We start from the raw sequence: 16,052 nt of genomic DNA on the forward strand, positions 1-16,052 counted from the left end.
TACCCAGTGGTCTGGGTGACCTTAACATTTATGGATAAATCATAATAACAAATCCATGGAGATCTGCAATAATATCAGAATAATCTTACAGCCCAGCTGGGTACCCATTCTGCGCTAAATATCCATCAGTGTGACCATATCATTACCACCAATTCATAACTGAACTACTTGAACTTAAAACAAAACTAAGCGATTGATTCAACAAATTTTAATCACCATATGTGACCAGATTACTTATTTTATTACAAATTTGTTAGGACGTGTGAGGAGGGACAAAGTGGTGGAATCATTTCAATACTAATAGCACAATAATTTATGATCAAACATTAATTTTTCAACTGGTTTTCATCCATTGAATTACAACATGTTATGGAGTGTGTTGATTTGGATGGTTTGTTGTTTAACCCCCCTATCAGCAATATTCCAGCTACATGGAGTTTATAAAATATTAATATTTTACATATACATTACAATAGTTACCATGGTTACAAAAGGAAATAGCATTTATGCAAATAAATATATAATATTGATTACATGTACACTGAGAGAACTCATATGTATCATAATTTCTTAGGAACATGTGAAATAATTGGCTTTGGTCGTGTCTTGAAGAGTATCTTCTTCTTTATGATGGCTTCAACAACATAGCCATTATTTGTTTGATTGGTTTCCATAGCAACATCTCCTTGTGTTTGTGACTGCTTGGCCAACACAGCAAAGGGCTTTTCCAGGTCCACAACTTTTCCATATAAGATGTGATGTCCAATTATGAGAACAGGTGCATCCTTAGAAAACAAGAGGACAATGTATAAATAGAGGATACTAAAACAACCTTCTGTGCAATACCATTCATATTAAACAAGTTAATGATTTGGTATCCTAAATCTTTCACAAGTTTAATAAAATGGTATTTCACGGAGGCGAATTTAGTTTTCTGTTTATTACTCTCCAACATAAATTGATAGAAACTGCCTACAGTGTGATGACTCTCAGCTTTCCTCGAGTCAAGCAAGGTTTAATACCATTGTGACAGAGGTATTAGCATAGTACTGCTTTGATAAACTTGAAATGAAGATATCACACAAGAAAAGTAATGGTCATTATTCACATGGTTGCTAAAATAGAAAAATACATTAACTGACTGATGATTACGAACCCTAACCTAAGGTCCTAACCTCAGCATTTTCTTTCACTGGTCAGCTGTTCATTATCAGTGAGTGAGTGAGTTTAGTTTTAAGCCACACTCAGCAATATTCTAGATATATGGCGGATTCATTATCAAGTCTTACAACATACAGATGTGCTGACATTTTCAAAATGGCTAAATATAAATGTCATTGCGGACATTTATATTTAGCCGCGGACATTTATATTTAGCCGTTTTGAAAATGTCAGCACATCTGTATCGGTGTGACGAGCCAGCACTTTAACCACTAGGCTACCCCATCGCCCTGATAACGACATGCCCTTTTGAGTCAAGTGAGCTAAACATTGAAGCATATTTTACCTTTTTAGTGAAATGCAAATCACCAATGAACTTTCCACCAAGAGGCACGGGATGTCGAGTTTCAAGGGCGCCTTGGAGGTCAATAATGGCCCACTCTGGACAATCCTTGGCACCACCAGGTCTGGAGATAAAACACGTGAAGACAATAACACTTCTCATATCACGCCAATGGCAGTTATTACAAGTACAAACTCTTCTGTGATCAGCTTAATAGTAATAACTGAATTACAGAGGTTAATTACACTGAAGGGGTCGTTGTACCCCAGGTACGTTCCTGTATACAGAAAACGTACCTTGGCTATAATGAGAATACAGAAACGTACCCTAGGACGATTCCATTCCCATTGTGTCATATTCTTGACCGGAACTGTCATACTGTTGTATTAGATACATTTGATTGCGTTATGTAAGTAATGAGAATACATAGTAACAGATATTTCGCGATGCACATGAACACCACTCGGAATCAGTTGAACGGGAACAACTACATACGGTTTCGGTTTTGGATTGCGGAATATGGACTCGTCTGCCTTTTAGGGTACCGGGTACGTTTCTGTATTTTGACTTTGTTCAGGGTACATATCTGTATACAGAAACGTACCTGGGATACGTATCTGTAGTACCTGTGCCGACAACGACCCCTTCAGCGTTAATTACCATATGACATCCTGCATCTTGAAACAGATTCTCTGAGAAAATCATTAATACTAAAAACTAGTCGGACCAACTAGTCTATGTCTAGAAGTACGTTGAACAGTGTTCAATGTTATTTTGCTCAACACTCTTTACATCAGTGAACTCCATTAAAATAGAGACTAGGTCCTTTAATATAATACTCTTGACATTTTAACCAACGTCCCCAAATTAACAAGCACATAACAATGAACAGAAGAATGTAACTTCATTATCGATACATAGAGTGCACAGTGGACAGCTGTAGGAGTCTGTTCCGAAATGGAATGAGAGAACAAATCGTCTTCGTTGCATCCAAGCGTAAAAACTAAATGATGTGTGACTGATATTAGAACAATAATGACTGAATCTCACAGTTGTATGTACACCTGAACCATCCTTGTAGTGAATGTTGTCAATTTTCGCGCAATATTTCACTTCCGGTACGCTTGGCTCCGTCTCATTTAATTTCAAGTAGGAATAGCGCTGAAAGAGGGAACCAGTTTACTATCTCAGTAATTATTGGTTGTTGCGTTTAGTTGGTAACCAATCGTAAAAGAGGAATTCGTTTTACCCGTGTCTGAAACATGGTTGCGCCCATGAACACATGTGTTTATGTTTCTTTGAAAGCAATGAATGAGTGATCTCAGCAGCTGTTGTACCCTTCAGATTTGACATTGTACTGTTACAGTTGTAATTGTAAGTATTTATGTCAGTGCACGAAGCTGACATGTACGCGTCGTTCTTAGCTGAGCACTGGAAAGGTGAAATTAGATGAAAGTATGAGATGACGATTTACTGTTAATACTGACTGTCGATGCATCTAGTAAAATAGTCACTTATCATTTGCCGGTAGATATGCTTACATTGTGAGAGATAATGTGCATGAAGTGTGATGATTTTAACAATCAAACCATAAACATTTAGTATAGAAAACCAATCTCTAACAATAAGCAAAAGATCACAAACAATTCAATTCAGTTATAGCATCTTTCTAATGTTCTTGAAATATATTCTCAGACGAGCTCATTATTTCCAGCGGGGTGTTTATAGAGTACCTATTCACCATCAGTACTTGCTGAAGGCGAGTTGGGATGTAGGAGAATTGTGAAGTAGGCGAAATGAGAAGCAACCCAAACATGTATACTATCTTTTATGGAAAAAGTAGCTTACACCTCTGTGCATAATGTTCTGAATAGTAAGTTCAACCATACCTTATAAGTTCAAAAGGTGTCACATTTATTCATGTGAATTTATTGACTATAATTGTTACAGCAAACTGAAGATGGGGGAGTTTAGGGTGCACCATATTCGCTTCTTCGAGTACAAACCCAAGGCAATTCACTGTCTCGCTTATACAAAAGAATGGAAGAGACTAGCTGTTTCACGGTAAGAGAAAAGCATGACTGCATGAATTCCATCAACATCTTTAGTGTTCTTTCAGTTCTTCTCCTTGGACACCATTTAACTACAGAAATGCGTAACTGTACACAAATACAAAGATACTTATAGCCCATGTATCCCATAAATTCTGTGGATTGAACTTGTTCTGTATGTTCCTGTGTGTATATATATATAGTCACAATTTGTTTTCTTAAATGAGATTAATATTTGTCATGTTTGTGATATGATTTTCTATTCTATATTATTTTCAATGATAACATCCCATGTATTTGAAGTTATAGTAGTGATTTGATTTTACAGATCTGACGGCTCACTGGAAATATGGAGTGAACAAGACAAGTGGTTTCAAGAAAGGGTAGGCTAATGGAGAAAAACATTGAACACTGTGTACAAATCGGGACCTGTTCCTTATATGTTGTCACGATATGGCTGAAATATTGCCGATGTGACGTTAAATAATAACTCACTCACTCACTCCTTACATGTTCATTAACACTACCAATAAAGTTTTCTAAAAGTTTTAAGGTAATGAACAGATCTACTTTGTCAAGGGCACGGGTCGGTGTAATATAAAGACTAGTTTCCAAGGATTGAGTGAATATTATGTTTTTCACTTCATTTTATGGTGAAATTCTTACTGCAAGAATTCCATCAACATCTTCTGAAGCCTATTTCTGGTGTCCCCGGCCGGAATATTGCTAAAAGCAGCTTAAAACCAAACTCAGTCAGTCAGTCCATCAACATCTTCAGTATTTCGGTTCTTCTCCTTGGACACCATTAAACTGCAGAAATGTACATAATGTACTTCTGATGAGCAAGAAGAGTTATTTTTTTGTTTTCTTTTATATTATCTACAAAATAAAACAATTTGGCAAGAGGTAAATGCCTATTAATTTGTGTATTATCATAATAAACATAGTAAAATGAAATTTGTTTTGAACATGGGCCTGGCATTTTTATGTGTATTAGACTATAAATAACAAATTAAAGGTTGCATGCTGTAAGTATAATGTAACCATTAAGCAACATGTAAGACTTAAGTACATTTTGTTATCAAACTATTTTTTGGTACATGTTTTTAAGTGAATTAACAAGTAGATTAATTATGTCCTCACGCATTTGACAGGTTATTCCAGGAAGTGGAGATCGGTCAATTGAAGCTGTGATATGGCAAGGGAAGCGACTCTTCACAGCAGGACTTGATGGCGAGGTGACAGAATATGATTTGATCAAACTGCAGGCCATGGTGAGTGATCTTTTATTAATTTGTCATCATGATTATTCAGGGACATATCTCGAGCCTTGCTTACAGGTTTTGTCAGTAGAAAAGGTGCCATTAGTAAGCTCTGTTTAAAAAAAAGTAGGATATCAGAAGTAAATGGGTGCATAGCCGTATCTGCTAGGCAAGGCTGAGACATATTATCGTGGGATCAGTTCCCAGACTCGCCCGGATTAGGTTCAAGGTTTGTTAGCACCGTGGGCATGAGTTTCACCAAGAGGAAAATATCTAAAGCCTGCATCATTTTGGGTTTTCCTCCATATTAAACTGACAAGCTGTGATATAACTAAGGAACTGTTGAAAGCAGTATTTTACCAGATTGATGCTGGCTTCTACTGATATGGTAACCACCATGTCTCTATGAAGTTTGCTCTTTTTCCCATCAAAGGAGAAAAGATGCTCACACTGTCAGTCATAGGTTTGTTTCTCCTGGCCTAAGGTATCTGGAATAAGATGAAGTGTTGCCGGCATCCCATTTAGCCCAAAACTGTGTTCTCTTTTCAGCGCTCTGCCTTTTCCCATGCAGGACCTATTTGGTGTCTTACACAGAATTCCAGTGGGACAAGACTAGCTGTGAGTCTGCCTATATTGATTCCTGGAAGTGTAATAGTCTGGTGTTTAGAATGATTATAACTTGTAACTCAAACAGATCACAAGATTTATATTTTGAATTACTTGTTGTGATAGGTCTTTGATAGGCTTTTAGAAGTTAAAAGAACATAAAAACATTTTTAGGATAAAAACTAAATTATTCTTTGTAACGTCACTTCAGGGCTTTTGCTTGTTCCTTCATCAGGTGAAATCTGAGTAAATGTTTTATTTATACAAGCTGCTTGTTCCTTCATCAGGCGAAATCTTAGTAAATGTTTTATTTATACATGCTGATTGTTTTACTCAAGGTGGGAATAATGTGAAGTGGTTGAATTCTGAGCGTGGGCATATTTGTCGACGTTTCGTAAATCAGTTTTAACTGTCATATTTCAAGTATGTGCTTTTCATACTTAATGCAGTGTTGCTCTACTTTCAGGCAGGGACGGAAGATGGCTGTGTGGTTTTATTTGATATTGAAATGGACAATCTACAGTACCTGAAGTCATTTGACAAACAAGAAGGTAACACTTTTCGTGTTCATTGAAGTCATTTTAGTTATGGTCAAAGGGAGACAACACATGACTGTTAATGTTGTTTATTATTTCAAAGATACACTCATATTTAACCTAATCCTCTTTGGTATAAAGTTAACAGTAGATGTATATAGATGTGAATATGTTGTCCAAACAATGAGTTGGTTTGTATCTCTTGTACTAAAAGAATTATTTCAGTGGTCTGTCATTGTTTTTTAGTCAGGTTCAGTCGGAATATTCTGATGCAATCTGATGAGTTATTTTGCCCATAGGTTTTCATGGTTCAAAATATGTGCACATTTACATAAATTGGCCTTTACCTATGGAATGTGATTTGGTAATAATACAAATGATAATCAGAAGATTTTAATTAAAGTACATGAACAGAAACAAAGGAATAATGATGTGAAATCATTGGCCAATGGGAGACAACTTGTGATCAGGACATAGTTGTCTCCCTTTGTCCATGATTTCACGTATTGAGGAAGAGGGTTAAAAATTTCTGGTCAAGATTTGTTTCAGCTGATATTATTTAATGTAAATGAGTTATATTTTCACAAGTATAATTTCCGTTTTTTACCCAAATATCATATGTTACACCCTCACTTTATAGCTGTTTGTTGATTGTTTAACACCTCTCTCAGCAATGTTCCAGCAATATGGCGGCGGTCTGTAAATAATTGAGTCTGGAACTCAACTCATTTATGTTTGAAAACTGTGCATGCTCAGTGTAACACACCTGAGATGACTGTAAGCTATGGTTGATGTTGTAGGTCGTATTTTGTCCATCGCTTGGCATGAGGGTGAGAACATTATAGTGACCGGAGGAGTGGACAATATCCGTTTGTGGAGTGCCAGCTCTGGACATGCTATCCAGCGACTGACCATCGGCCGAGAAGAGGTCTCTAAAGAGACCATCGTGTGGTGTGTCACCGTCACAAGGTAGGGGATACTGGGGAAGGTTTTCACATATACTATATTGCTTTGTGTTTAGTTTGTCATGTAATTTGATGGTTGTTACCATGGTTACAGTGACCTGACAGTCATCAGTGGAGACTCCCGTGGGAAGACATGCTTCTGGAACGGCAAGATGGGAACTCTCATTCGGGTAAGTTGTTGCAGGAGTGATAACTCCACACACATGATACCACAGAGCTGATGTCACCCTATACTCTCTCGCATGTCTAGCCATATTACACCATTAACGTGTGTCTGGCCATATTACACCATTAACGTGTGTCTAGCCATATTAAACCATTATGGTGTGTCTAGCCATATTACACTGTTAACGTGTGTGTCTAGCCATATTACACCATTAACGTGTGTCTAGCCATATTACACATCACGTGCTGAGACGTATTACACTGTGACATCTCCAGCCACAGTTTACATTCTCCTGTCTAGTTATGTTACACCACCATGACTTATATACTGTCCTAAGTGTTGTGTTATTGTGTTACACCACCATGACTTGTATACTGTCCTAAGTGTTATGTTATTGTGTTACACCACCATGACTTGTATACTGTCCTATGTGTTGTGTTATTGTGTTACACCATCATGACTTGTATACTGTCCTAAGTGTTGTGCTATTGTGTTACACCACCATAACTTGTATACTGTCCTAAGTGTTGTGTTATTGTGTTACACCACCATGACTTGTATACTGTCCTAAGTGTTATGTTATTGTGTTACCACCCTGACTTGTATACTGTCCTAAGTGTTGTGTTATTGTGTTACACCACCATGACTTGTATACTGTCCTAAGTGTTATGTTATTGTGTTACACCACCCTGACTTGTATACTGTCCTATGTGTTGTGTTATTGTGTTACACCACCATGACTTGTATACTGTCCTAAGTGTTGTGTTATTGTGTTACACCACCCTGACTTGTATACTGTCCTAAGTGTTGTGCTATTGTGTTACACCACCATAACTTGTATACTGTCCTAAGTGTTGTGTTATTGTGTTACACCACCATGACTTATATACTGTCCTAAGTGTTGTGTTATTGTGTTACACCACCCTGACTTGTATACTGTCCTAAGTGTTATGTTATTGTGTTACACCACCCTGACTTGTATACTGTCCTAAGTGTTGTGTTATTGTGTTACACCACCCTGACGTGTATACTGTCCTAAGTGTTGTGTTACACCACCATGACTTGTATACTGTCCTAAGTGTTGTGTTATTGTGTTACACCACCATGACTTGTATACTGTCCTAAGTGTTGTGTTATTGTGTTACACCACCCTGACTTGTATACTGTCCTAAGTGTTGTGTTATTGTGTTACACCACCATGACTTGTATACTGTCCTAAGTGTTATGTTATTGTGTTACACCACCCTGACTTGTATACTGTCCTAAGTGTTGTGTTATTGTGTTACACCACCCTGACTTGTATACTGTCCTAAGTGTTGTGTTACACCACCATGACTTATATACTGTCCTAAGTGTTATGTTATTGTGTTACACCACCATGACTTGTATACTGTCCTAAGTGTTATGTTATTGTGTTACACCACCCTGACTTGTATACTGTCCTAAGTGTTATGTTATTGTGTTACACCACCCTGACGTGTATACTGTCCTAAGTGTTATGTTATTGTGTTACAGAGTTTCCAGAGCCACAAGGCCGACGTGTTGTCTCTCTGTCTCAATGAGGTACGTTCATCAAGATCTTGTCATGTTTTTTGTCTGTCTTTCCTTAATTACCCATGAAGGTCCGGGTTACAATTGATCTTCAGTAACCCATGCTTGTTGTAAGAGGTGACTAACGGGATCGGGTGGTCAGGCTCATTGACTGGGTTGACACATGTCATCGTATCCCAATTGCGTAGATCGTTCATGCTGTTGATCCCTGGATTGTCTGGTCCAGACTCGATTATTTACCGTACATAACCGTCTATAAGCCGAATTTTGAGGACCAAAAAAAGCAGTCTGTAGAAGGGGGTCGTCTTACCCATGGGTTACGCTTTCGTCAAACTTTTTTCCAGGGGTAAGAAAACAACATCGTATCACTTCGCATGAACAAACAACAGAAGACGACTTTGTCAGTAGAGACGTCAAATTTGCAATTAAACATCACTAGACAAGATTATTTACCTTTTAAGTTATAAGTTGTTTTTGCTGGGCATTGTATTATTTACAGGGATTAAGGTAACCGTGTGTATCTGAGCCGGAAATAGCAATCAGCTGTGCACCGTTTCCGGTGAACAAGTTCAAACATGCACAATAATATAGCGGAACGAGATTCGAATTCTGGATGAGTCATCAGTAAAATATAATACAGAATACTATTATTTAACCCAAAGAAATATATCCTAGCATTGTGTAATTTTAGTTACAGTTTTGGCTCTATAAATTAATTAAAATTACCGTGTGTATTTGAGCCGGAAATAGCAATCAGCTGTGCACACGTTTCCCGGCGAACAAGTTCAAACATGCACAATAATATAACAGGATGAATTTTGACGCAGTCGTCAGTAAAATATAATACAGAATACTATTATTTAACCCAAAGAAATATATCCTAGCATTGTGTAATTTTATTTACAGTTTTTATGTAAAATATATATAATCAACACTAAGGTTATACGGACCCTCATGAACGTGGTAAGCAGAAGTTGTACGCACATGGAATGGGGTAAAATACGGAAGCCATTTAAATTCACACATTTTTACCAATGTTACTGTAAACTAGCAGTCAATGGAAAACGAGGCGGTAATCAGTTCGTGATTGTTGAATTGGGTAAAATAAGCAAGCCAGTTTGTTGCTACAATAAATATGATATTTAGAGAAGCAAAATATATTATGCATTTTCTGTACACTTCGTTGCGATCCGTGAGTAGACACAATATATATGACTGTGAATCCTTTGAATAATGTGGTCCAAAGTTATAATTATTGGTAACTGCCAGTTGTCTGTGGTCTGTGTTTGCCGCGATTAGGACCCCATCGCGTGGGATCGACTTATGCACGAAACATACTATTTTGACACTGATTTTAAGGGTCAAGTTTGGGGGTCGTCTTATCCATGGGGTCGTCTTATAGACGGTCATATACGGTACAGACTGCCGCCATATAGCTGGAATAAGGCTGAGTGTGGCGTAAAACTAAACTCACTCACTTATTCTTTCCTTAATTACAGGGAAACTACTCACTCCCTTAACTCAGTAGACTGTGTAAGACTAGCTTAAACTATTGTCACTGCGGAATCCATATGTTCACCCTTGCTTCACAGATTGCTCAGATTATCCAAGATGACAGCTAACAATCCCGTTCATTATGTATAAATCTTTAGTCCTGCTTCATTTCAATATACATGATAAAAATACAAGCACTGTAGTTGACAATGTGACCCAGACAGAGATTGGTTTCAATTCTGTTGTCCATAATAGGGTAGTTGCAAGTCTCGTCAAACTAGACATTTAGTACAATTTGCAGATTTGTAAACAGGGCATGTTCCTCCCCAATGCTATTCAACTTCTGATGGGGGTTCTAGTGACGGACTGATGGCTCGTAAAGGATGTTGCTGGAGTAGTGATGGGATATTGCTGGAGTAGTGATGGGATATAGCTGGAATATCACTGGAATAGTGATGGCATATTGCTGGAGTAGTGATGGAATATTGCTGGAGTAGTGATGGGATATTGCTGGAGTAGTGATGGGATATTGCTGGAGTAGTGATGGGAAATTGCTGGAGTAGTGATGGGATATAGCTGGAGTAGTGATGGGATATTGCTGGAATAGTGATGGGATATAGCTGGAGTAGTGATGGGATATTGCTGGAGTAGTGATGGGATATTGCTGGAGTAGTGATGGGATATAGCTGGAGTAGTGATGGGATATTTCTGGAGTAGTGATGGCATATTGCTGGAGTAGTGATGGAATATTGCTGGAGTAGTGATGGGATATTGCTGGAGTAGTGATGGGATATAGCTGGATTATCACTGGAATATTGCTGGAGTAGTGATGGGATATAGCTGGAGTAGTGATGGGATATTGCTGGAGTAGTGATGGGATATAGCTGGAGTAGTGATGGGATATTCTTGGAGTAGTGATGGAATATCACTGGAATAGTGATGGCATATTTCTGGAGTAGAAATGGTTGTTGAAGTGTTGCAGGAGTTGTGCTGGAATATTGCTGGCAAAGGATGGGATCATGCAGGAATGTTGCTGAAAGTTTTTAATACCATCCTCTCTCCCTCCAGCCCTTGTACGGCCATGGTGAGAAGCCAGGGCGTACTATGTCTTGCTCATCAATCTGTTTTATGTTCAGACAGAGGAGAGTTTGTACACAGTAGGAGTGGATCCCACCATTGTCCAGTTTGAGAAGATCATCTATCCTGGGAGAACAACACTGGCAAGTGGACGAGGTCAATCGTCCGGTCCAACCACACCCATGACATCCGAGCCATCGTTCTGTCTGGGGACACCATCATCACAGGAGGTACTGTTTCATGATGTAGTGGGGTGGTAGACATGAACCACGACCCCATGGGGTTGCCAGGTTATGATAGGCTTTACCCATGAAGGTCCGGGTTAGAATATTGATCTTCAGTAACCCATGCTTGTCGTAAGAGGCGACTAACGAGATCGGGTGGTCAGGCTCGTTGACTTGGTTGACACGTCATCGGTTCCCAATTACACAGATCGATGCTCATGATGTTGATCACTGGATTGTCTCGTCCAGACTTGAATACTTACAGACCGCTGCCGTGTTGCTGGAATATTGCTGAGTGCGGCGTAAAACTAAACTCACTCACTCACTATGATAGGCTTTAGGCAAGAGATGACCAGATGGATTGAGGCCATATCTCCCTCCCTCCCTCCCTGGTCAACATGGAGACACTATACCATCCATTTCTGAGAGAGTATCCATGTTAAACTGCATCGTGTTGTCTCGATGGGCTGGAACTGTGAAAACAGCATGAATCTGAACTGGTTCAAGCAGCCCCACTCAAACACACGCGCACGCGCACACAGTGCATGCTGTCACTGTGTCTGTGCTATTATCTGACACAATTCACTCAGTCTCAGATGTCTACCCGTGAAGATACAGGTTAGAATTGATCTTCAGTAACCCATGCTTGTCGTAAGAGGCGAGGTCAGATCGGTGGTTGGGTGGTCAGGCTCGCTGACTTGTTTGACACATGTCATCGTATCCCAGTTGTGTGGATCAATGCTCATGCTGTTGATCACTGGATTGTCTGGTCCAGACTCAATTATTTACAGACCGCTGTCATATAACTGGAATATTGCTGAGTGTGGCGTAAAACTAAGATCAATCAATCAATCAATCAATCAATCAGATGTCCACATTGTGTCCGTGTGTGTCTGTTGTCAGGTGTTGACACCAACCTGGTCCTGCATGATATCAACCCAGCTAAAGGCAAGGGGAGGAAGGTGCCTGGTCTGCCGCAGGTAATGTCACCTTGTTGTTGACTGTGCTCACAATGAGGTTCCTTCTTCGTAGCAGTTTAGCTTTCACCAGAGTATGAATTCCTCCAACAGAGTAGTTTGCAACAGTCCCCCAACCACACTGATGTTGCAACAACATGAAATGTCCCCCACTGCCATATTGCTGCAACTTGACGTATTTCATCCGAACTCACATACTCCACAAAGCAATGTCAGTATTCCTAGTCTTATTCCCCCAGCGCCCCCTGGTGAGTGTTGCCAAGGATGCAGGCCTGCTGTTGTTGCAGTATCCAACATCCCTGGAGGTATGGCGGCTCGGCGCCACCAAGAGAAAGTCAAGTAAGGAGATGACATGGTTCCGGAATGATAATGACATTCAGTGTGTGATACTTTACTGGAAGAGTGTGACAGAAATAGGAGCTTGCTTGCAAGCAAACATCAGAAACTGTTCCCAGTTACAGGCACACTGAAAACCTGCATCCCAGACATTTAACACAGGACTAAAGTCTTCATCAGTTAATGCTGAAGGTTGACATCCACAGACGCTTTTTATTAGACAATGAAATGTTTAACAACGACACTGAACACCCAACAGGAGCCATGGGTGGTCTGTTCATCTATGGACCGCCTCCATGGTGTAGTGGTTAAAGCGTCCGCCCGGAGAGCGGTAGGTCGCGGGTTCAATCCCCGGCCGCGTCATACCAAAAGACATTCAAATATGGTACTTGTTGGTCCCTGCCTGGCGCTCGGCATTAATGGGTACATCAAGGACTGGTCGGCTCGGAGTCAGTATAATGTGTCTGAGTGGGGTATTCATGCTTCACTGCGGCATGGTATCTCAGTGGGCTAGCACTATAAAACCAGCTTAAGTCTGGGCTAGTACAAGCAGCCGCACATACACATAGACACGCATGCACGTCGTCTTATGAGCGAAATATTCTCCAGAGCGACGTTAAACCCAATTCCACCTCACTTCACCTGTTCATCTATGGCACCACAACTTGCATTTGTTTAAAATCCAGCTTTTGTCACCCATGAAGATCCAGATTAGAATTGGTCTTCAGCAACCCATCCTTGTATGAGGCGACTAACGGGATTGGGTGGTCAGGCTCACTGACTTGGTTGACACATTGTATCCCAATTGTGAAGATCCATGCTCATGCTGTTGATCACTGGATTGTCTGGTCGAGACTTGATTATTTACAGACCGCCGCCATAGAGCTGGAATATTGCTTAGTGCAGCATTAAACAACCAACCAACAGCTTTCATCCTTATTATGTTTCAAGGTTTAGTACCATACCTATTGCTGTGGGTTTCACCTGAGACCTGCATGACCTTGGGTCTTTCTCCAGCATCAAGCTGGCATACATCAAAACAAGCTTACTCACTGATAGCATTCTCAATAGGTGAGGTGAGATGAAATTGGGTTTTACGTCATGCTTGAGAATATTTCGCTCATATGACAACGTGCATGCGTGTGTATGTGTATATGCGGCTGCTGGTACTAGCCCAGACTTAAGCTGGTGTTATAGTGCTAGCCCACTGAGATACCATGCCGCAGTGAAGCAGGAATACCCCACTCAGACACATTATACTGACTCTGAGCTGACCAGTCCTTGTTGTACCCATTAATGCCGAGCGCCAGGCAGGGACCAACAAGTACCACATTTTAACGTCTTTTGGGGGATCGAACCCGCGACCTTCCGCTCTAACCACTACACCATGGAGGCGGTCCGCATTCTCAATAGCCTGCCATGCGACAACTACATATTACATTGCAGATATCCATGGGGAAATTCTGCCGCTGGACACCAAGCCACTGAAACTGGTCCAGCTGAAGGCCAAGATAGGAGAATGTGTCGTCTGCAGTGCCATCGCAGCTGATGGGTCTCTGATTGGCTACTCAGATGAGAGGAGTATCCGGCTGTACAACTTTACTGTGGTTAGTTGTCATTCATATATCATCCTTTTATTGCCACTGATTTGGTTTGGTTGTTTAACGCCCCACTCAGCAATATTCTCGCTATATGGCGGCGGTCTGGACCAGACAGTCCAGTGATCAACAGCATGAGCATCGATCTACACATTTCGGAACCGATGACGTGTCAACCAAGTCAGCGAGCCTGACCACCCGATCCCGTTAGTCGCCTCTTAGGCCATGCATGGGTTACTGAAGATCAATTCTAACCCGGATCTTCAGGGGTTATGGTTAACTGACTTGACCAAATATGACTATGTAAAGACAGTGTGGGGATTCTAGGTTAGTGTAGGTCCCCAGCAAACTGCTTGTCATAATAGGCGACTAAATCAAATGCATGTAGTTTTCATTTTACGTGACTTGGTTGATTGCGTGTCATTGTAACAAGATGGCTGTTGCTCACCATATCAGTCACTGGTTTGTCTGGTCCAGACTGACCCGTGAAGATCTGGGTTACAATTGAACTTCAGCAACCCAAGAGGCGACAAACGGGATCGGGTAGTCAGGCTCCCTGACTGGGTTGACACAATTGCATAGATCAATGTTCATGCTGTTGATCCCTGGATTGTCTGGTCCAGACTCGATTATTTACAGAGTACAGCGTTAGGCAACAAGCAGATATGCAAACATTTTCTTTGAGAAGTTTCTTGTGCCACATTATTTACTCCTTTTGAGCGGTGGGGTAGCCTAGTGGCTAAAGTGTTCGCTTGTGACACCGAAGACTCGGGTTCGATTCACCACATGGGTACAATATGTGAAGCCCATTTCTGGTGTTCCCAGCCTTGATATTGCTAGAATATTGCTAAAAGCGGCTTAAAACCAAACTCACTCACACACTCTTTTGTGAATTTGTCTCTTCTCAGTTTGAAAGATTCCTCGGATTAAATCGCAATATGGATGAAATAAAGCTGAAGTGACATTAAATTTTAACTCACCATGATGCATGTCATTCCCATAGAAAATGTTCTTTGTGTGGTAACTTGTAACATATGTTATATTTGGGATTACACTTTGAACCCACACCCTCAGAGTCAGGCACTTAATCGCCAGCACACAAAGTCAGACGCCTAGACCGCTCAGCCACCGCGGCTTCCACAAAGCTGGTAACTTGACATGGTCCAATGTTCATGTTCCTTTGATATTTCCACATATTTACTTCTCTTGTCATTTCAGAATGAATCAGATGCCCTTCAACCAGTTGTGACCTTGACCCGAATTAAGGTCATTGATGAAGACATCATGCCAGCTCATCTCATGAGATTTAACGTCCACAAGCAACTCATCTCAGCCTCATGTTCAGCAGCTGTTCAAGTTATAGATGTCAAGGACACTGAGGTCAAGGTCAATCACACGTTCCAACCACTGAAAGGTCAGTTTCCTTCATATGTATTTCATAGACATGGCACTTGTATCCCATGAGAAACTGGGACAATTGATGCAATGTCAATTGCCGAGTTATTCCTGAAACTACCATTTTCTTCCCATGGTGGCACAACTGGCCCAATCTTTGGTGCCACAGTTAGCTGTGCTGTCTCTTGGACATGCCAGAGCCTGTGAGCTTGGGCTGACACTAAGTTCATCATGGTGCCGTTTCTGGGTTCGTTTGCATCATACTCAAGTCTGTGGGTTTTACCGAAGTGATAAATGTCTGAGACCTCCA

At 40.5% G+C, this 16,052-nt stretch overlaps 2 protein-coding genes across 2 annotated transcripts; one reads left to right on the plus strand and one right to left on the minus strand.

Moving 5' to 3' along the window:
* Positions 1–263: 263 nt before the first annotated feature.
* Positions 264–2,676, minus strand: LOC124267922 (chromosome transmission fidelity protein 8 homolog). The gene is made up of 3 exons (XM_046702913.1): positions 2,555–2,676; positions 1,508–1,628; positions 264–785 (listed from the first exon to the last, which is right to left on the minus strand). The coding sequence occupies exons 1-3, from the start codon at positions 2,575–2,577 to the stop codon at positions 561–563; spliced, it is 369 nt and encodes a 122-aa protein (XP_046558869.1). The 5' UTR covers positions 2,578–2,676; the 3' UTR covers positions 264–560.
* Positions 2,677–2,768: 92 nt separating this feature from the next.
* LOC124267925 (U3 small nucleolar RNA-associated protein 4 homolog) lies at positions 2,769–15,761 on the plus strand (the record flags this gene model as incomplete). The annotated part of the gene is given in 15 exon segments (XM_046702916.1): positions 2,769–2,878; positions 3,455–3,568; positions 3,884–3,938; positions 4,710–4,829; positions 5,367–5,435; positions 5,890–5,974; positions 6,760–6,928; positions 7,019–7,094; positions 8,606–8,653; positions 11,272–11,323; positions 11,326–11,442; positions 12,340–12,416; positions 12,653–12,752; positions 14,196–14,356; positions 15,566–15,761. Coding segments are annotated over 14 exon segments (1,429 nt in total), but the record flags the coding sequence as incomplete, so codon positions are not given.
* Positions 15,762–16,052: the final 291 nt, after the last annotated feature.

The sequence above is a fragment of the Haliotis rubra genome, unplaced genomic scaffold (assembly GCF_003918875.1).
Source record: "Haliotis rubra isolate DU_JTF1 unplaced genomic scaffold, ASM391887v1 Scf1349, whole genome shotgun sequence".
NCBI classification, from domain to species: Eukaryota; Metazoa; Mollusca; class Gastropoda; order Lepetellida; family Haliotidae; genus Haliotis; species Haliotis rubra.

Coding starts and splice junctions, on each gene's coding strand:
- LOC124267922 (XM_046702913.1), bottom strand. CDS start 2,577: ATGGTTCAGGTGTACATACAACT. Junction 1,629..2,554: donor GTTCAGGTGTACATACAACT/GTGAGATTCAGT, acceptor TTTTATCTCCAG/ACCTGGTGGTGCCAAGGATT. Junction 786..1,507: donor ATTTGCATTTCACTAAAAAG/GTAAAATATGCT, acceptor TTGTTTTCTAAG/GATGCACCTGTTCTCATAAT.